Raw genomic sequence first — 21,365 nt, forward strand, 5'->3', positions numbered from 1 at the left:
CCACCCACCACAGCAGGTCATGGGTCAACCTGTACTGCGTGCTGAACAAAGGGGAGCTGGGCTTCTACAAGGACGCCAAGAACACGGCGACGCCCTACAACAACGAGCCGCTGCTCAGCCTGTCCCACTGCCACTGCGACGTCACCAATGGATACAAGAAGAAGAAGAACGTCTTCACGCTCAAGTGAGGGCCGGCCGCCATGTTTGGTTTCAGCTAGCATGATAGCATGTTAGCATCGAGAGCTGCTGAGTGACATCATCCATTGGACCTCATGTCTTTCCATCCATCCGTCATCCGTCTGTCCGCCCATCTGTACATCCTACCAATGGATCCATCCATCCATCCATCCATCCATCCATCCATCCATCCCAATCCAATTTTGTATTTGTAATTTAAAACGGCTGAAGAACTGGGAACTCTGTAGATTTAGAAAGATGAAACTGTAACACCAAACAACGTGTCAAATTGCTGATGGAATTCTGAAAATATTCAAACTAAACTTTGTCTTCTATTTTTTTTTATTATTGTGTCTTAAATAAGAAACTCTTGTAAACTTACCAACTATCAGTCTGTAGTTTTGATCTTCATCATTGGAACATTGAATCTTCCTTTCTCCCGTTGCAGAACGAAGGATGGCAGTGAATTTCTGTTTCATGCAAAAGACGAGGTGAGACTTTCTTAGCGTTGGTTTATTGTTCTGTCTCGATCCAAACGGCTGACTTTGTCCGTCCGTGTCCTCGCAGGAGGACCTCAAGGCGTGGGTGAACAACATCACCGCCAGCATTTCAGAGCACGAGGAGATCGCCAAATGGGGCCAGCCCCAACCAACTACCTCATCCACCGACGAAGGGACGCGGCGAGACGGCAGCAAGGTGGACAACCGGTCCGACCGCGGCGGCGAGCGCTCCGACCGTGGAGACCGGATAGAGCGCGCGGACAAAGAGAAGGAACGGGAGAAGGAGAAAGAGAAGGAAAAGGAGAGGGAGAGAGGAGAACGCTCAGAGAAGTCGGATCGGGCAGGAAAGTCGGACGGAAAACGCTCAGAGAAGAAGAAGAAATGAGCGTGGCGGCAGACGTTTTGGGATTAAAACCTACGAACTCTGGATGGACAGGAGGCGGGGCCACAGACCGAAGGTGGAGGCCCCTCTTCTTCGCTCCAGCAGCTGGGCTTGGATGGAGAGCAACAGACTGACCCGGCTCACCCACAGGACGGATTTGATCTTTCTCCGTCGCCTCCTGGTGGCCGTTTCAGAGAACTGCAAATGGATGAGGTTTTTTTTTTACAAAAAAAAAGTAGGAGAAACACGAGCATCACTTTAAATCAAAGGCTATTACTGATTGCTGGTAGCGCGGTAAAACGTAGCTCATGCTGTCCCATGTCGGTTTGTTTTCTGAGATGAGCTGCACACTGCAAAAACACAAAACCTTACCAAGTTCTTTGGTCTAGTTTCTAAAGCAAATATCTCAGTTGGACTTGAAATAGAGACAAAACTAATTAAACTTTTCATCAAGATGCAGCAGCTTGTTTAAAAGTCAATAATTCTTGTTACACTAGTAGATTATTTCACTTATAACAGACATTTTTACATGTTACAGGTGAAACAATCTACAGGTGGAACTAGAACGTTTTTATCATTACTGACTTAAAACAAGCTGCTACATCTTGATGAAAAGTTAAATTAGTTTTGTCTCTATTTCAGGTGTACTAAGATATTAGAAACTAGACCAAAAATACTTGGTAAGGTTTATTTATTTTGCAGTGTAGCTGTATGTAACTCTTCTGTCTGTCCTATCTACTGTAATTATCTGTCTGTCTGTAAGTGGAGACACGGCCCACTGTCTCTTATCAATCCTCAGAAATCAAGAGAGAAGGAAATGGTCCCAGAAGGTGGAATCGTTTCGTTTTGTTTTGTTTCTTTACACCTTGTTAGTGAAAAATCCACCCGGTTTTGTTGTGACGTTTCTTTTAACGCCTCCACGGATGAAGCAGCACCAGAACTGCTCTCAATGTTTCATGATTCAAGAAAAGAGCAGAAGAGGAAGATGAATATAGAAGACCTGATAATTCCTTATTATTGTTTAAAAAATAAAGTTCTAGTTCTGCTGTCAGATTATTTCACTTATAAGATGGGAAAACGTTTTCAGTGAAGACAGTCTGCCAGTGTTACTAATACTTTATGTTTTAATCAATATTAAGTAGTTATTTATATAACACATGGTTTTAAAACTTGTAAAGTTTTGCTTCGGTCTGACTGTTTTCACCATGGATCATAATGTCCAATAAACTGCCCAGCCTGTGGGCAGCATGTTAACAAATGGTCTCAACTGAAAGGCTAAAAAATCAGATGCAAGCTAAAAATACGACTGACTTCTGCTTCTTGCGGAAATTTGCGTTGCTGCAGTCAGGATTTCTGATCCTTCAGCGTTAGCTAATCTAATTATGAAATAGCCTCAATGTTTGATTCCCAGGAGCCTCGTTCATTAAAACATAATTTACCTACTCATTACATAAAGATTACAGATTTTGAGGAACTGTACAGGCTACATCTTCTATTTTTATATCCAAAAAGTCTACTTGAATGTCATTTTGATCAACTTGCTTTCAAGGTTTTCATAAATCTCAAGTTTCTTTGTAAGTGAAGAATCTGTGTTCTTAATCAGCGAGGTCTCCTGGGCAGAAACCGGTTCTCTTCTGCTCTTTTATTCTCTTCCATCAAACCTTGTTGGGTTCGATCTTTGATTCATTTCCCGCCTGTCTGTCGTTCATAATGAACAGTCTTGCTGATGTCTGAATGTGTGCGCCGCTGCTCTTTCCCAGGGTCTCCACAGCTCTCAGGTTTTGTTGGTGTGAGGATGTTTGTCCCCTCAGTCTTCCAGGAATGTTCCATAACACAAATCGCTCGTATAACGTTTCTTTTTTTTTACTTAAGTCTTTGTGAAGACCCTCATGGTAACATCATAACTCCTCTGAGTCCCAAACTTCTCCCTGATCACAACCTGAATCTAAATGATGTCAAGTCGCGATAAAACCAACTGCATGGTTTCTTTATAGGACTCGCTCGTCTTTGCAGTCCATCCGTATTTTGGTTTATTCCATGGAAGCTCGTTAAAAAAAAAGCCATAAAAGTTGGTGGAATTGTAAAAGTCTACATCACAGAAAACATTAATTTATTATTTTATTATATTAGTTTATTTTTATTTTGTATTTGGCATCTGTTCTGCTCCAGGTATTGAAGTTCCTGCAGAGAAAGTGACCTGAACATTTAGTAATGCCCCCTTCACACCACATCAGAACAGACCTGATGTTTCCTGGAACTCCAAGAAAGTTTAAAATGTCCCGCAGCCGTTTATTGCAAAACTTAAGAGCATTGATTTGAAATCTAACATTAGAATTTCTTAATTAAAACCTGATAATCTGGTAGATTCGGTTAAATTTTGCACCAACGTTCCTAAACATTTGTTTCCAACATTCGTTACATTTGCAGCTGCTGCAGTTTTTCACACTGCAGTCAAACAAACTAAACTAATGGAAAAACCAGTTCTCCTCCTCGCCTGTGGGGGCGCTGCACCAAGAACCACTAAAGGAATCAACATAAACACTTCTGAAGAAGACACTGAGCGCAGCTTCCTTCTTCATGAAATGGAAACAAAAATGGTGCAGCGTCAGATTTTTTGCGCTTGTAGGATTTCTCTTTGGGGTTAATAAGGTATTTTTGATTTTGAATTTGACATTAAAACGATTAGTCAATGCTCCCGCAAGTACATTTGTTTTATTTGTATTTACCCAGAATGCCCTGAGCTTTAGTCGACTTCCTGTTTTTGGAGCATTCTCCGGTTCGCTTCACATATCCATTTGAACCACACTGAGTACAGAAACTACATTTTGAGAGATAGCAGAGAATGTGTTGTGTGAGAGAGCAGAATTTTGAGCAAAATCTCTTTAGCTTGAAAAAAATGTATAGTCTTGTACGAAGTTTCAGAGCAAAATCTGAGCCATTTTTGCAACAAGTGATCAACAAAAGCCAATCAGTGAAGAGGATCCCTGCCAGCATGCCTAGGTGGGCCCCATATGGGGAAAAGGAGGGCAGACCATATGGGTTTGTCCGCAGGTTCCTCAGCCCTACATGGGCAAACCCATGTGGGACCATCGTGGAACCCGCGGACAAACCCACATGGGACCCTTATATCAGCCCTCCTTTCCCCCACATGGGGCCCACCTAGGCATGCTGGCAGGGATGATGTAAATTTTTAGGTTGATACAGAATTTATTTCCCACAAAATATTTAACCTGTAGTTTGGTAAACAAATTTTTCTCCTATTTCAAATGTTTCTTGGATTAATCAACCAATAATGTTGCATTTTGGGTTTTGAAAAACTGGTGGTGCATGTAAACTGTACCAAGTGTTCACCTACTAGCGTAATTAATTCAATATTTATATAAAACTCTGAAAATTTTCCAAGTGTAACATCAACATCTGACAAATATCACTTTGTGTTTCCTGAATGACGCGGTCCAAACCAGTAGATTAAAACACAAATAATTCACTTTTTTTGCGACATTTATGAAGGTTTGCTCAAAATTCACACAATTATTACATCAAATTTCGCTTGGTTACATTATTTAGTACTTTTATTTTGTAATTAATTCAAACCTTTATGCAAAAGTGTTGCGATAAGTTCTGCACGTTGTACCGACTCCAGCCAGACGGGGGCGTTATCTCTCCTAAAATGTTTTTTAGAATATTTGTGGTTGTCATGTAGTTTGGTTTGGCTCTGGTGTGAACGGGGCCTAAAGAAGTGGGTCAGTCCTGCAGGTTCAGACTTTCATCATGTGGTTTTGTTTTAGTTTATCAACATAAGGAACAGATTTTTATTTCCTCAAGGTCTCAAATATTCAAATTATTTTAAAATGCAAAACAGAAACTTCTTTGCAGTTTTAACAAATCGCTTTATTTTTTTCCCCAAATCCTGCAAAGCCCAGTTATTAAAATGACTTTAAAACCTTCTTCTTTATTTCTATTTGTCCCAGATTGTCTTGAGAACAATTTTTGTCATTTTTGTTTCCATGCATCTGCATCAAGTGTGAATATGAGATCCATGCGAACATTTACATGCATGCCGAACACGACGGCCACAAGTCGGAGGCAAAGGAAGCAAAATTTGGAGAAACTTTGCAGAAGAAAACTGACTGACACCGCAGGTCAAAGTTCACCGATGCCACCATGATCTCACGTGAAACAATCATATTATTTGTAGATCTACTTTTGAACATCACGGCACAGATGTTAGGAATGGGTCTGAAAACGGAACATGGTTTGGATGAGCTCTGCCCGTCTGTGTGTGTCTTTACTGTCCTGTTCACATCGGCCTGTCAGCCCCAGATATAACCACCAATAAAATACCTTTTGGTTACTCATGCACTGCAGCGGAGCTGGTGTTTTCTTTCTTTCACCTGGAATCCGGAAGCAAGAAGACGACTTCAGGTTTAAGATTTTTGACACCAAAATCATAAAATTTTGGTTTTTGAAAAACAAAATTAATGTCAGAATTTTTTTGGTTTTTTTCTCTGGAAGTTACTCAAAATATGCACATTTCTTGACAAAAACGAATGCAAGGAAAAGGAAAAACAATATAAAATTTTTGACAAAAAAGCATGAATAAGGACAAAATTAATTTCTTGATGTAAATGCATGTATTTACAGGATAAACAAAATAGGTACATATTTTAACAAAAACACATATAAAGAAAGGAAAATATATTTTCTGACAAAAATGGAAAAAGAAAATATACATTTCTGCTTTTATTTTAAATTTTGTCAGTTTTAGTCATTAAATATATATATTAGATAAATGTATCCGGCAGGCGGCAGTAGTGCGCCCTAATTTTGCCTAAACATCAACGAAGCGGAAGCGGAAATGTAGTTCGGAGCCGTTTCACTGTGGCACAGGTTATCATTTGGAGAACCGACCGTTGATGTTAGCAAAAAAACAGAGGCTGTTTTGTTGTTTAAAGTTCACTCAAAACCGATTAAAGTTTGTATTTGAGTTACAATATGCGCTTTAATCCAACGAGCCGAGGTTTGAATACGTATATTTAAAATAAAAACCGAAAAAAATGGAGGCGCGCTTCGGTAGAGAGTTAGCGTCCGCGGTGGAAGTGGCTCTTCGGGCGGCCGTGTCCGTGTTCAGGGACGTGTGGCTTGGAGAGACGCGGAACTCGGACTGGGACGAAGCGAAGCTCGGTGAGATCCAGGAGATCGAGCGGTTTCTGGTCGATCAGATCCAGAAGGTGTTCGCCGAGCTTTGGGAGGAGAACGAGGCTCTGCGGACCAAAGTGGAGCAGCTGGAGGACGTGCTGCAGAGGAAAGCCGGGCGGCTGGAGCAGGAGCTGGAGGCCAGAGTGGGTCAACTGGGCCGAGACATGGAGCTGCTGGAACAGGAGCTAAAGACCATGAGCGAGGGCCCCGGGAAGACCCACCAGGACGGGCCAGAACAGCAGCTGGAGGACGGACCAGCCACCGGTGAGACTCTTCGGTAGTCAGGAGGTTTTCGCTTTAGTTTAAACATCATGGAAAAATAATACTTTGTTTCAATTACATAAAAATGGTGGTTAGAGTAGCCAAAATTTACAACTTAAGAATAGGACTCATTCAACTTAACTCAACTAAAAGAATAAAAAACAAAAAAACCCAAGAGTTGCTAAAAAATCTACTTAAATAGACTTTGGCTAAATACAATTTGGAAAAATAAAGGGAAGAGGAAAAAATTAATAAAATGTGGAATATCGCCTGTGATATTGTTATCGAAGCATTTAAACAAATATATTATGATTTAAGTTTTTGGCAACATCACCTGGTCCAGCAAGATAATAAATGTAGGCAGAAGAGACATTTTTCTCAGTTTTTTCTAACTTAAGCCTCATGAAACCTATGGAAGACCTAAAGAACAAGTGAAAACCTTTTTTTGTTTTTGTTTAGTTTTTTTGAAGACCTATAAGTTTGACCAAATTTTCTTTCTCTTCCTAAAATCTAGATTCAAGTACTTTTCCTGGAGGGGAGCATAAAAAATATGCCCAAAAAATTTACTAATTGTGTTTTTGTGTTAAGCTGTTTTGACTATTAAGTTTTTTTTCTTTTTTGTTATTACTACAGTGACTAACCAAAAGAGTCGAAAACAAGTTGTTTTTTTTCTTAAAGCCCTGAAAGGCAAGAAGTTTTTTTTTTTTAGGCCCATTTTCTAAGTCTGACCAAGTTTTCTTTCTTATTAAATTTATTTTTCTTGTAATGATGATACTACTAATACATTTTATTTGGAGGCACTCAAGTACACAGTACAGTATACACAAAATCAATAAAAAAATAAAACCAAGGCATTTTTTCCTGAAGACCATAGAAACATTGATTTAAAAAAAACAACAGTTTTTAAGACTTTTTCACTGTTAAAAGTATTTTCTTTCATTGCTACAGCAAATAACCAAGAGTCAAAAATATCTTTTTTAAGTGTTGTTTTTTAAATTATTTTTCTTTAAGGGGAAATAAACATTTCATGTGGAAAAAAACCAGCAAAATTTATGTTCAAGTAAAAAGGAAAAGAAAAATCTAAATTCTAGGTTACAATATTTTTTTTAGGGAATTAGTTTTCTCTCACCTTTCAGGATTTCTGTAGAAACCGATCCTTACAGTAGTTATATATGTTTACTGTTCATTTGCTCCACCTCAACAAATAGAAAATAACGTCATAAACAATGAAGCCTTCATACGAACTGGAGCTGAAACGACAGGATGAATCAATTATCAATTTGTTTAGCAGTTCACATTTAAAGTTGCTGTCTGTGATTCCAGATGGATCGGCGCCGGTCGGCTCCAGCAGCGTGGCGTCTCCAGAGCTGGAGCAGAACGACCTTCCTGTGACCTCAGGAAGCGCAGACGTCGTTCCCTCCTCCCCGGATCGGTCCGTGGCCGACTCGGCTCCCGCGGAGGCTCAGATGGTGTTTGTCGGCACGATTCCCTCCGCCGCCGCGGTGCTGCTGGTCGGGGCCAATGAAGTCTTCGCCCAGACATTGACGGACGAGCTGGAGCTGAAACCCGAGTTCGCGCCGCAGGACGCGGCCAGCCCCGACTCCAGCAGCGCCAGCGGTCTCCACTGCACTCAGGAAAAGGTGAGGGGACAAAACGGAGTTCAGCCGGGTACAAAAGATGTGGCGCAGGGGCCATTTGAGACCCTTGGACTGATTTTGGGCGGCCCTGACTGCAATTCAAGAATGATATATGTTAAGTATGACTAGTTCTGTCATGATCAATTTTGCTAGATGATAAGTTGTCCCAGCAGTTCCTGCGATTATATTGTCGTTTAGAGACAATTTTCAAGTAATATAATGCAAGAACACATTCTGAAAAACATGAATAAACTTAAAATTTTAATGAACATTTAACACTGAAACTGGAAGACATTTTAAATATCCAATATAAATAAACAAAACAAATAAAATGAATAATAAATTCTCTGTAAACAAAATTGTCCTTAAAAAAACCGGCTAGTTTAGACCAAAACACCAGACTGAAGACTTTTATCATCTGATGTTTGGGAGAAAAACAAATGAAAATTATTGATTTCACTTCAATTTATCATGAAATTAATTGATTTATTTCTTATTGTGACACAAATTATTGGTTTTGTTATAACCAGACTTTTCTAAAGAGTAGAACCGCAAATATCGGGAGACTTTTACTGAAAAGCCAATTTAGCTTTACCTAAATTTAGTCTTATTTAATAAGGGATTTTGAAAGAAAATGACCCAAATCCTTTATTTGAGCCCAAAATAATTTAAAAACTAAATTGAAGAGAGATTTCAAATGTCATTTTAAGGCTCTTCGTTTAGCATCCAACATTCAGATCAATAGAAAGTTGGGAACAAACAAGTGAACTAAAATTATGGAATTATGAAAATTAATTAATCTAATGGAAACAAAGTAATTTTGAAAGAATTTAATGTTTTTCAGTAAAAAGATTTTGTGCTTGGATGAGGTGGTTATTTTTGGCCATATTGGAATTGATTTGTTTTGCAAAGCTGCAGTGGAAACACTTTTCTCATGATATCAGTCATATGATCAACAACTGGATGTTACCACTGGAAGAAACGAAGAAGACGACGACTTCCTTCTCCATGAAATGTAAACAAAAATGGAGTGGCGTCAGATTTTAGCATTTTGTTGGATTTCTCTTTTGTCATTGGCAAAAGACCCCGACCCGTTTCTCCCTCTAACGTTAGGATAATTTGCTTGTCTTGGTTGTACTTACCCAGAATGCCCTGTGCTGTAGTCCACTTCCTGCTTTTGGAGCGGTCTCCGGTCCACTTGGCGTTCACATCTACATTCTATCCGCATCAGAGTTCACTTCGCCAAAATCTCCTGTAACACAGAAAAATGTTGCTACTTTTTTTTTTTTAGGTAAAAAGTCGCTTGAAGTCTCAAATATTCACAGATTTTAGACATTTGTAAGCAGCTGTAAGGGTGCACTGATTAGTTTTCTGGGTAGTCACCAACTTTTAAAAGACTGACTTTTCAGTTTTGGCTGAAACTATTTTTTTATTTTTTGGAAAAGTTGCTGGGCTGCACAGTGGTGCAGTTGGTAGAGCTGTTGCCTTGCAGCAAGAAGGTTCTGGGTTCGATTCCCGGTCTTTCTGCATGGAGTTTGCATGTTCTCCCTGTGCATGGTGGGTTTTCTCCAGGTACTCCGGTTTCCTACCACAGTCCAAAAACATGACTGTCAGGTTGATTGGCCTCTCCAAATTGTCCCTAGGTGAGTGTGTGTGTGGATGGTTGTGTGTATCTGTGTTGCCCTGCGACAGACTGGCGACCTGTCCAGGTGACCCCGCCTCTCGCCCGGAACGTTAGCTGGAGAGGAACCAGCAACCCTCCCAACCCCACTGAGGGACAAGGGTGCAGGAAAATGGATGGATGGATGGAAAAGTTGCTGAATTGGGTTGCTAACCGCTAACAAAAGAGACATTGGCTGATTGCATTGCTGGGGAAGATGAGTATTGGTATTTCAAGTAAATATCGGCTGATCACACAAAATTTAGAAAATCTGTGCACCTCTAGCTGCTACTGTCTGTAAGGACAACTAAAACAATTTCAGATGTTTTGATTTGGGACCGAAAAGTTTTCAAACTTCAAATCTCTTTCCAGATGCCACAGAATTCTTTAGAGGAGGAACCTGCTGGACTAACACAGCGCAGGAGGAGGAAGGCTGATAAAACTGAAAAAGGTTGGACTTTGTTGGCTTCAGGGGGTTGAATAGGTACCATTCACCACTAATTTCTTTCTATTTCACTTTCAGTCTCACCCAACAACTCAACAGAGGAGACACAGGTCGAGCCAGGCGAAGCTCAGGGAAGAAGCCTGAGGAGAACCTCCTCTCAAGCAGGAAAACGCTTCTTCTGCGAGTATTGTGACACCGGCTTTCACTGGAAAAGTGACCTGAAGAAACACCTGAATGTCCACAAAAAGCCCTTTCCCTGTGAGCAGTGCAGCAAAAGTTTCCCAGACAGGGAAGATCTGGAGAATCACCTTCTGAGTCACGACTCAATGAAGGACCCGCTGCCGTTCCCGTGTCCGCAGTGCAAGAGATCCTACAGGAAGGAGTCTTCACTCCAGAATCATCTCAAGCGCCACCAGACGTCCAAACTGCCCAAACCATTCCCCTGTGACCAGTGTGGCAAATCATTCAGGGCGCAACAGTCACTGGAAAACCACCTCCTGCGCCACGAAAAGTGGAAGCTGCAGCTGAAGTGCCAGCACTGCGAGAAAACCTGCAAGACAGCGGTGCAGCTGAGGGCCCACATGGCCGTGCACTCAGAGGAGAGACCGTTCAGCTGCGCCACGTGTGGGAAAGAGTTCAAAAGCAAGGACACCCTGCGCTTCCACCAGATGGTCCACACAAACGCCAAGAAGTACAAATGCAACATGTGTGAAGAGTCCTTCAAGTACGCCCACTCGCTGACGGTGCACAAGAGGAAGCACACCGGCGACAGCCCGTTTGTCTGCGACGAGTGTAACCGCTCCTACAGAACCGGCACCGCTTTGAAAAGACACAAGGTCATCCACACCGGGGAGAAACCCTTCACGTGTCACATTTGCGGAGCGAGGTTCAACCTCAACAACAACCTGAAGAGGCATCTGCGCATCCACACCGGCGAGAAACCGTTCGCCTGCAAGGACTGCGGGAAGAGCTTCTCTGACAACAACAAGCTGAAGTCGCACATGCTCGTTCACGGCGCCAGGAAACCCTTCATGTGCGACCTTTGCGGGAAGACGTTCCTCTTCAACTGCAGGCTGCAGATGCATCAGCGGTATGTCCACGCCGACAACTCCCATGCGTCAGACGGCGTCCTCCAGAACAGGCGGCCGAAGCCGCTGGTGAAACCATTCAGCTGCAAAACGTGCCTGAAGGGTTTCAGTGCTGCTTCGTCGCTCAAGCTCCACGAGAAGGGCCACAGCGAGCACAAGGAGTTCCACTGTGGCATCTGCGGGAAGGACTTCCACAACAAGTACTCCTTCAGCTACCACCAGCGCAGCCACTCAGGAGACAAGCCCTTTGTGTGCGACATCTGTGGAAAGAGCTTCTTCCATGGCGCCAGCCTGAAGCAGCACGAGCGGATCCACACGGGCGAAAAGCCCTACAAGTGCAACCAGTGCGACAAGGAGTTCAGGACGGATGGAAACTTCTACCGACACCTGAGGATCCACAGTGGGGTGAAACCTTTCGAATGCAGCTACTGCCAGAAGAAGTTCCACCAATCCAATCAGCTGAAATCCCACCTGCAGGTTCACACGGGCCAGAAGCTGTACTCCTGTCAGCAGTGCGGCCACGGCTTCTCTGATTCACGGCAGCTCAAGAAGCACAGCTGCGATGGCTCCAATCATATTAAACTTGAATGATTTTCTGTTTGTTGATTCTGTTTTGCGTATCTGTTCATTTCTGTAATGCATTTGTCATGACAGTTCATGTGCAAGGGACTCATCACAAATGGTCAATTGTAATAAACCTACAGATGGCTGGAGTGGCATCTAAAGTTGTTTTATTTGAAGAAACTGTTTATCCGTTTCCTTTAAACTGTAATTTATTTTCCTAATCGTTACTAACCAAATTGTTATTTTTGCAGAAGCAAACTTGAAGATCTACATAATTTGTAATGAATAGTTCTCTTTAACATGACGGTAAATATATTTCTTCCCCCGTGTACAGTGCATTGTGAATAAACAGTTGAAACGGAAAATATGCTTCGAGTTTTATTTTGAAAATCTCCACAGAAGTAATTCCATTTCCGGAAGAACGCTGCTGCCTTGATAGCCATAAAAAAAATTAAAATGGCTGATAGCTCTGTGTTTTATTCCGAAGTGAAATCCATTTTAGAGACGCTCATAATGACGGCGGTCGATGTTCTCGGAGTTTCTGACGGAGGAACCGATAAAACGAAGTGGACTCTGAGACGCGAGGTGAGTTCACGGTTCTTATGAACCCGGATCAGAGACTGTTTTCTGGGGGAGATTATGTCGTCGCGACGAAACCCAGAGCGGTAACGGAACGGCGCCATAACAAAGATGGCGGATTGTGTTCAATAAAAGCAGCAAAAACCGAGATATTTATTGTTTTATAGCTTTAAAAAGTTTCTGAAGTTATTGGGGAAAGTAAAACTGAATTTTAAAGCGCAACTGCGGAAAATTATTTTATCTGCTTACAAAGGTAAGTAAATGTTGAGAATCCTCCAGTTTTTCGGGGGTTTTGCTGCCTTTATTGAACAATAATTATGCCACACATTATTTAAAATGACTTCTTTTTTAAAACTGTCTTTAATTGAATGTTTTCTAGTGTTTATTGTAGTCTGCTGGCAGATGATGAAGCATATTCAACTGACTTCAAACCCAAAATGCTTTATTCATCCCAAAGGAAAATTAAATGCTGTCGTAAATTTTAATCCAAGTATCTTCAAAGAGTTTTGGGCAGTAAGAATATGTGGTAGCAGTCAGTCTCACAACTAGTAGGGAGAAACCTCTGACTTAAGACATTGCTGTTGTAAAACCAATGTCATCTTGTAAGAACTGTCCAAAAGTGAGAGCAAAAATCCTTCCAGATGCACAGCAAAGAAAACCAAAGAAAAGATTTTCCAAACATGCAGCAGTTTAACAGAAAAACATAAAAGTCTAGAGAATAATAAATCAGAGCTATTCTTACATGCTGCTACTACAAAAGGTGCAGCTTTTAGAAGATAGTATTTCTGTTTTGTTTTTATTGTTTACAGTTTTAGTATTTATATGCCGAATTTTTCTACAGAAACATTTTTTTTGTTGGTAATTATTTCCACAGACAGAACTGGGTTGTCCTAAATACTCTTGTTTATCACAGTAAAACAGTATTTCTATTGAATGACATCAACATCAGATATATTTACTTGACAATCGTTTGAATTTCCTTCATTTTATTCCCTGTAGCCAGACGCTGCTGCCATGTTGGTCAGGGAGGCGGCCAGGAAGATCAGCAGCGTTTTCTCGCAGATCTCCTCTTCGCTTCTCGCTGAAAACCACAAACTAAAGGTGCAGCTGGAGCAGCTGCAGGCCGAGCTGAAGAGCACAGCCGAAGGTTTGGAAAACGCCCGGCTGCAGCGGGAGAATGTCCTGAACGGCGGTCCGGTGCTGGTGGACGACGGAAATCCTTCTGCAGCCACTGCAGAGGTGGAAGGTGAGTTTTCATGAAACAGAAAAACTGAACTCTGCATTCTTTCAATCTGATCCCAGCTCTTCTTCTTTTTTTGTCTGTTTCAGATATTGGAGAGACGATGCAGATTCCTTCATCTCCTCCTGCTGAAGAAGGTCAGATTTACCTTTACGGAGTTTAGCAAGTTTTCTGAATGAAACTCTGAGTCATGTACATCGTAATATTATCAGTTAAAATGTTTTTTTTTCTCTGTTTAGACACTGCTGAAGATTTAGCTGCTCCAAAAAGTCCCGAACTGGAAAACTCTGAATCCCAGAAGACGCAGGAAGCAGCACTGAAGCCTAAAGGAAAGGAGTTTGTGTGTGAGCTCTGCAACAAGAGTTTTAGCCGTCGGTTTCACCTGGCAAAGCACATGAACACTCACAAGGAGCAGCGGCCGTTCGCCTGTGACCGCTGCCCCAGGACGTTCAGGACTGCAGAGACCTTGGAGCAACACCTCCTGCGACACGAAGAGAAGAAACATGCTAGCTTCCAGTGCCAGCGCTGCGAGAAGTCGTTCAAGACAAAGATGAATCTGAAGACGCATCAGCTGGTCCACTCAGACCTCCGACCGTTTAGCTGCGGAACCTGTGGGAAGGCCTTCAAAACGAAGCACAACCTGCAGGCGCATCAGGCGGTGCACCTGGCTGAGAAACCACACAAGTGTTCAGAGTGTGGGGAGAGTTTCAGATGTGCCGTCAGTCTGCAGTGCCACCGTAGTGTCCACACTGGTGAGCATCCTTTCACCTGCACGGCGTGCGGCAAGGCCTTCTCCAGCAGGCGGTCGCTCCGGACGCATCAGGCAGTCCACAGGGGGAAGGTGTTCACCTGCGAGACGTGTGGGGCGGGATTCACCCTCCGACAGAACCTCCGGAGGCACATCCGCATTCACACAGGCGAGAAACCATTCGCCTGCAAGGTATGCGGGAGGCCTTTCATACAAGACAACAAGCTGAAGGCGCACATGCTGCTCCACGGCGCTGCCAAGGCGTTCATGTGCGACCTCTGCGGGAAGACCTTCCTGTACAACTGCCAGTTGAAGAAGCATCAGAAAGCTGCACACGAGGAGAAGCAGGCGTCCAAGAGGCAGGGTCGGGAGCCAGGCGAGCGCAGGGTGATCTACCGGCGAGACAAAACCATGCTGGACGTGACGCCGTTCAGCTGTGGCACCTGCCGCAAAGGCTTCGACTCCGCTGCTTCGCTGCAGAGGCACGAGCTGATCCATGCCGGCGGCGCTGCGCAGTATGCCTGCGACCAATGCGACAAGTCATTTTTCTACAAGGCCACCTACGAGTACCACCAGAGGATCCACTCCGGGGAGCGGCCGTTTGCGTGCGACGTCTGTGGGAAGCGGTTTGTCATCCGCCAGGCGCTCAAGTCCCACAGGCTGCAGCACTCTGGAGAGAAACCGCATAAGTGCGAGCAGTGCGGCAAGGACTTCCGTATCTACACCAACTACCTGCGACACCGCCGTGTCCACACGGGGGAGAAACCCTATGAGTGCGAGGTGTGTGGGACACGCTTCCGGCAGCTTGGACATGTCAAGTTCCACATGCAGGTCCACACAGGAGAGAGACCGTACTCCTGCAGCAGCTGTGGGCTCGGCTTTTCGGACTCCAGGTTACTCAGGAAACATAACTGCAGTGAGAAATAGGATGGAATGATGGATGATTGGATGTGAGAAATAAAAAGTCCTCTTGACAAACATTTGTCACTTAAACTTTCAAGAACTCCAAATGTTGCTTTATGGTGGATTTCAGTTTCTTTAAAGGGACAGTATTATGTAAAATTAGCTGTTTTGAGCTATATCATACTATATAATGTTATTCCGTCATCAAAAACACACCTGTAGTGTTGCCTTGATTCTTTCATGCATGTCTGAAAAATCCTTTAATCTCCATGGCAACCAGTCAACTATGCAAAACGTCTGGGTGGACTTAGCTCCGCCTTTGAGGTGCAGCTCGTCGTCTGAGCTGCAGTTTCCAAGATTCAGAGCTTCTGCCTCCCAGAGCACCCCTCCCCCACTCAGCTCCTTCAGACTAGTCAGAATCAATTAGCAAACACATGGTGGAACATCAGCTGAGCTCATTATAGGAGCTACTTCTCAGAGCTATGCTGGTAAACGTTAAAGTTTTGATAGTTGTGGCAACTTCCTGAAGGTGGAGTTTCAGAAGCAGGAGTTTCTTAAAGAGACAGAGGCCCAATTTCAAGGCGTTAAATTCCAAGGTAAATTTTTTTCTGTCATGTTAGATATATGTGGCATTTTTACAACAACTGAAGGTAACAGAGCTACTTAATAATGCCATTTTACACCACAATGTACCTGGAAAACATGAAATACTGTCTCTTTAAACAAGTTGAAATGTGTGATAATCTCAAATGAAGAGTAAAAAAATATACATTGTTAGATGGTAAGATAATAATCAGACTTGCATACTTGTATATGGATTGGGTCGGTTTGTTTTTAGTATCCCTTCATATAAATTTTGTTGTAATTCTGCGCTGTACACACAAAAACTAAATTGGACTCCCTGTAGTTACCGCCTCTGACCACTGGATGGCAGCAATAACTCAGTTTAATAATGTAATGCTGTGAATCAAGGAAACAAAACAATCTGCTTAAAAAAAGTAAAAAAATTGTCCGTCTTGTATAGTAGATCTAATTTACATCTATAGTTGATCTAACTTTGAGTCATTCCAGTTTTTTATGCAATCCAATTTAATACAGGTGAAAACAATTTCACATTTGTAAAGACAAATTGTGCTACTTTCTTTTCTGATACAGTAGAAAAAATAACAAATGAAAGCAAACTATGAAATAGTCTGAGATTCAAACAAGAGTGGTAAAAGCAAAGGAGGTGGATAAGTAGAGAACGGTTGATGGTGTCATCCAGGACATGATGCTGTGAAAATTTCATCTTTGCTCCCTGAGTATTGAACTGCTAGCATCTCGTGACATTCAAGAAAAATCAACAATGTTCAGTCAGAGGCCTCTCCAGAGTACCTGCGAGTCAGACTGCTACAGGATCCTGTCCAACAGCCGGATACGCTTGGATGATAAGGCAATATTTAATTTATCTTTAGGATTAAATGTTTTTGAACTGAATTAATATTAAACATAACCTGAATTAATATACAAAGAAATTTCTGAGTAAAAATTTTGATTTGTTCTCTTGAGAGCGTTGACGATTCGTGTAGTGACGTAGCCGTGCTTCCGCTTTAAACATTCATAATAAAAACTAAATCGCGAATCAAATTTCATAACATGCTCTCTAATTTCTCTTTTTTGTATAGTATAAATTATAATCTGAATTTGTAGTATAAAAATCAAGTTTTAAATCCCTTCCTTGCTTCTATTGTTTTTTTTTTGTTGTTGTTTTTTTAAACAACATTAAATGTTACGTTGTGGCGACGCGTGTTTTATTTTGAAGGGCGTGAACCAGGAAGAAGAAAACGAAGCCGTTGGGGTGTCACGCGTGGTTTCCACCCTAAGAACAACATTTCAGGACTGTTGTTGGATGAAAGTTGAACAAAACGGACAGAAACTTGTTGGGCCGACCGAGCTCCACGTAAATTTCCGCAACATGTGCGATTTGGAGGCGCGAGTCTGCGCCATTTTGGACGTCATGGTAACGGCCACCATGTCAGAAATGGACAAAGTTATCGGAAGCTCGGATCCCAACGAGGCTCCGGCTGGGACAGAAAATAAACAGACGTCCTGTTTGGAGCAGAAGGTAGCTGAGAGTCCGCTGGTTCCGGTTCTGGTTCCGGTTCTGGTTCTGGTCGTTTCCAGGGATCCAGCTGATCATAGCAGTACAGCAGCTAGCTGTTTGTTTCAAGAGTTTAATGCGGCGGTTTATCTGCACTGACATTTACTTTTGCGCCAAAATGACCTGAAAACACGAGGCTGTAATTCAGTTAAATTTAATTCTGATCCAGAATGTTCCAGATTTGGACATACACGCCGAGGCCTGTCTACCTTTTCTATATCTGTGAGCATCTGAACCAGAACTAATGTTGAATTTTTCACAGATATTCTTGTTGTTGTGATGCTTATATGGCTTCTGCCTATAATACGTAGTGAAATTACAGTGCATTACATCATTCTACTCTTGTAAAGCTATTGGTGTATTAAAGTGTGCTGTACTGGCGCAGTTAGGCCAAAATATCGATAATATTGATATGAGGTATCGATACGATATACAATAATATTGATAAGAAAATCCATACTTTAGTTTTAGTTTCCCTCTTGAAATATTTTTTATTAAATCACAGTTTCTCAAATCTTCCTCCAATAGATTTTTTCCATTTGCTCTCAAATTACAATTATTAGAAGTTTTTGTTGTTTAGGAGAACCTGCATGTAAATCATATTAATATGGCTTTAGGGTATTTTGTATATACCTATAAACTTTATCTGAATTCAAAGGGAAAATTCCTAGAAACACATAAAAGTCAGACATTTGTTATAAAAAGTATCGGCATTATTGACCCTGTATTTATTTTGTTTCGCATTGATACCTAAAAAAGCTTTATTGCACATGTTTTATGACCAATAATTATACTTTTTTGTTTTTTGCGACGTCATGTTTTACCATTTACTATTTTGTATTATATTTAGAGTTCCTAATTTCACTTTCTGAACCATTTGAAAGAATGTTTGTTGCTGTGGTCAACCTATTGCTTTAGCTGCTTTGTTATTTATTTTACATTAATAATACTCCTTATTGAACAACTTAGTTATTTGTACATGTTTGACCTAAATTGTGAAGCTGTTGGTGTATTAATGTGACTGTGCTGGTTAGCAAAACAGTGTAATTCAGTACAAATAAACACTTTCTGTCATTCAGCTGTTTTTCCTTGTACTAAACCTCAGATGTTGCTATGGGAAGTAAAAGAAAATGGATCAGTGCGTCCCTGTGAATCATTCTGTCATCGTGTTTTGTTTGTTCTCCTGAAGGTGATGCACTTCAACATCCTCCTGGCGTCTCTGGCTCAGGAAGCTGTGGAGAAGATCTGCCAGCTGTTTGAGGAAAGCTCGTCCGTGCTGCGGCTCGAAGTAGGCCTCCGGCTTTTCCCCTCCGTTTTCGTGCTGAATCTAAGAGGCTCTGACTTTAAGGCGCTCTGCTGGTGCTGCAGGTGTCGCAGGGCGCGGCGGAGATCGAAGACCTGAGGATGAGGCTGAGGGAGGTGGAGATGGACCTGAAGCTGGTGATGGAGGGAAACGCAGAGCTGGGAGGCCAGGAGGAAGTGACGGAGGAGCAGACGGAGGAGATGAGAGGAGAAGAAGAAGGATCCCCGGGGAGTCTGTGCAGAGGTGAGTTCGTCTTCATTCTGTCCGATTTCACTCCCAGCTATAATTTAATGTTTTTTGGTGTCTGGAAAATGAGTCGTTTCAAAAACCTTCAGAATGTAACTTCATGAATCAGCAGGAATTGACTGTTACCTAGCAACCCCAGCAGAATTTCGCCCGTTACCTAGCAACCAAAGCGGAATTCCAGCACATTTGGTCAGCTGGTTTTACCGCCGTATGCACTGCGCAATGGCTGCTGGAAGAGACAAGTATTTTATTGTTGACTTACCATCCAGAAACCACTGGCTGCAGTCTTGTAGGTTGTGCAGGAGGCTCCATTCTGCTTTATTGTTGACTTACCATCCAGAAGCCACTGGCTGCAGTCTTGTTGGTTGTGCAGGAGGCTCCATTCTGCTTTTTAAAGATGCACAGTTGCATAATTACGCATCTGTTTGCATTTAAAGTGATACGACGGCTCCAAATAGGCAGAAGTCTCATTATCTGAGGATGATTTTGTTCAAAGAAATGTAACAAACATGTTTGTTAGACCCACAGATCTATGCTAAGCTGTTTGAGAAAGAATAACAGATGACCTTTGAACCCTTTGTTTGAAATTCTTTTTCACAAAATGACGACTAAATGCATGGCGTCATTTTGTGTTGGTTTAAGAGCCAACAACAAATCATTAAATAGTCAAATATGTAATTCATTATGTCAGAAAGATATTTAAAATAATAAAAATCCACACTGTCTCTTAATCAAGCATGTTGAGAGACAAATGGAAAAATGTCCGTCTGTTTAGGAAGGATAAAATCACTGACATCAAGCAAGAAAACATGAAATTATTGGTGATTATTTAGAGGTTTGATTTCATTAAACCAAAGAAAAACAGCAGCTGAACTCAGGGCTGTTTAACAGTGAAAGTGGTGTGTAGCATGTTCGTCATTCATGGTTTAATTATTAAACATAGAGTCGATTACTTATTGAATTATGGATCTGTGACACTGTGACGTGTCTGTGACTCGTGTTGCTGTTTTTCTTTGTTTTAGTTTTGGTTGGTGGTGAAACCGGAGTGAGGAGGTCGCCTATAATCCACCTGTGGAAGAACAGAACCTGTGAGGTAAATCTGTGGCTTGCAGTGAGTTTTGTTGATCCATTTATGCCTTATTTAAACGACTGTGCTGTCTGAAAACTCCCAGCATTCCCAGATGTCGATTGGGGAGAAAGTCCATGTTTAGATGTCTTGAATCCAATATTTAAATTTCTTTATGGTTAGAAATCCAAGCAGAGGGACGTTGGAGTAGGGGATACAATCATTTTTCACTATAATGAACAAGATAAATGGTTTGAATTTCCCTCTTCTCTCTCTGAATCAATGAAGCCTCTTTTTCAATTCCTCTGGGATTTGGGGTCATAGTTCACTCTGCAAAAACATAAAACATGTTTTTGGTCTAGTTTTTAATGCTAATACCTGAGGTCACTTCAAATATGAAAACTTACAAGTAACCTCATCAAGATAAAGGAGCTTGATTTAAGTCAATAATTACTTAATATTGATGAAAAAGTTCTAGTTCCTCTGGTAGATTATTTCATTTATGCCAAAACATTTTTCCCTTGTTATAAGTGAAATAATCTACCAGTGGAAATGGAACTTTTTCATCAATATTAAGGAATTATTGACTTAAAATAATCTCACACTTATTGCTGAAAAGTTACTTGTAAATTAGTTTTATCATATTTCATGTGTACTCAGATATTTCCACAATAAACTAGACCAGAAATACTTAAGATTTAGTTTTTTCAGTGCAGGTGATTAGAAACAATCCCTTAACCCTTCTAGACTGGACGTGTCGGCGCCGATACATCTAAATTTGCAGTACCGTAATTCCACCACACGTAGCGCTATCTGAAAAATGTCAACGGTTTCTGAAAGGGGAGACGTTGCAGTTTCCAGCAAGTATCGGGTTAATACGGAAACTTCACAGCTGCAGAGAGTGTAATTAATCCGGGGGTCTCTCGTTTAATAGACGGTATATTGCGAAAATAACTTGCTGGATATTGAAAGTGGCGGTTGTTATGGATACATGGGTAAGTATATCATCTCACAGGACATTTAAAGAACTACTTACAATTAAAATAAGGAAGATTTATTTAGTCAGACGCTCAAAACTCTGGCGTAAAAAGGTTAATGCCAAGATTATTCACCAAGGCAACGGTGAAAAGTGAAACCAAACCTCCTTCCAGCTGCTCGGCATCCAGAGCCAGACTGAAAGCGACGCGTCAGGTTTGAACGATTCCTCCTGCGGTCTGTCTCACCTGC

General features: G+C 41.7%; 5 protein-coding genes across 5 annotated transcripts in view; all 5 read left to right on the forward strand.

Annotated features, from left to right (window-relative positions):
* sptbn4b (spectrin, beta, non-erythrocytic 4b) overlaps window positions 1–2,633 on the forward strand; it is a 79,228-nt gene extending 76,595 nt beyond the window's left edge. Inside the window, exons 42-44 of the mRNA XM_008426637.1 lie at window positions 14–184; window positions 626–668; window positions 745–2,633. Of these exons, the coding sequence (XP_008424859.1) occupies window positions 14–184; window positions 626–668; window positions 745–1,062 (532 nt within the window). The 3' untranslated portion in view covers window positions 1,063–2,633. The remainder of the gene's footprint in view (window positions 1–13; window positions 185–625; window positions 669–744) is intronic.
* Window positions 2,634–5,912: 3,279 nt separating this feature from the next.
* LOC103475200 (oocyte zinc finger protein XlCOF6-like) lies at window positions 5,913–12,278 on the forward strand. Its single transcript, XM_017308341.1, has 4 exons — window positions 5,913–6,522; window positions 7,843–8,159; window positions 10,189–10,267; window positions 10,340–12,278. The coding sequence occupies exons 1-4, from the start codon at window positions 6,117–6,119 to the stop codon at window positions 11,938–11,940; spliced, it is 2,403 nt and encodes an 800-aa protein (XP_017163830.1). The 5' UTR covers window positions 5,913–6,116; the 3' UTR covers window positions 11,941–12,278.
* A 65-nt stretch (window positions 12,279–12,343) lies between these two features.
* On the forward strand, window positions 12,344–15,595 carry LOC108166834 (gastrula zinc finger protein XlCGF57.1-like). The gene is made up of 4 exons (XM_017308342.1): window positions 12,344–12,498; window positions 13,492–13,738; window positions 13,822–13,869; window positions 13,972–15,595. Exons 1-4 carry the CDS (start codon window positions 12,370–12,372, stop codon window positions 15,405–15,407), a joined length of 1,860 nt encoding a protein of 619 aa, XP_017163831.1. The 5' UTR covers window positions 12,344–12,369; the 3' UTR covers window positions 15,408–15,595.
* A 1,587-nt stretch (window positions 15,596–17,182) lies between these two features.
* Window positions 17,183–20,596, forward strand: LOC103475164 (uncharacterized). Its single transcript, XM_008426594.2, has 4 exons — window positions 17,183–17,487; window positions 18,713–18,811; window positions 18,892–19,069; window positions 20,095–20,596. The coding sequence occupies exons 1-4, from the start codon at window positions 17,272–17,274 to the stop codon at window positions 20,232–20,234; spliced, it is 633 nt and encodes a 210-aa protein (XP_008424816.1). The 5' UTR covers window positions 17,183–17,271; the 3' UTR covers window positions 20,235–20,596.
* Window positions 20,597–21,233: 637 nt separating this feature from the next.
* Window positions 21,234–21,365, forward strand: part of LOC103475201 (gastrula zinc finger protein XlCGF57.1-like) — a 4,187-nt gene continuing 4,055 nt past the window's right edge. The window contains exon 1 of the mRNA XM_008426639.2: window positions 21,234–21,329. Within this exon, the coding sequence (XP_008424861.1) occupies window positions 21,234–21,329 (96 nt within the window). The remainder of the gene's footprint in view (window positions 21,330–21,365) is intronic.

This window comes from Poecilia reticulata, linkage group LG13, assembly GCF_000633615.1.
Source record: "Poecilia reticulata strain Guanapo linkage group LG13, Guppy_female_1.0+MT, whole genome shotgun sequence".
Classification (NCBI taxonomy): Eukaryota; Metazoa; Chordata; class Actinopteri; order Cyprinodontiformes; family Poeciliidae; genus Poecilia; species Poecilia reticulata.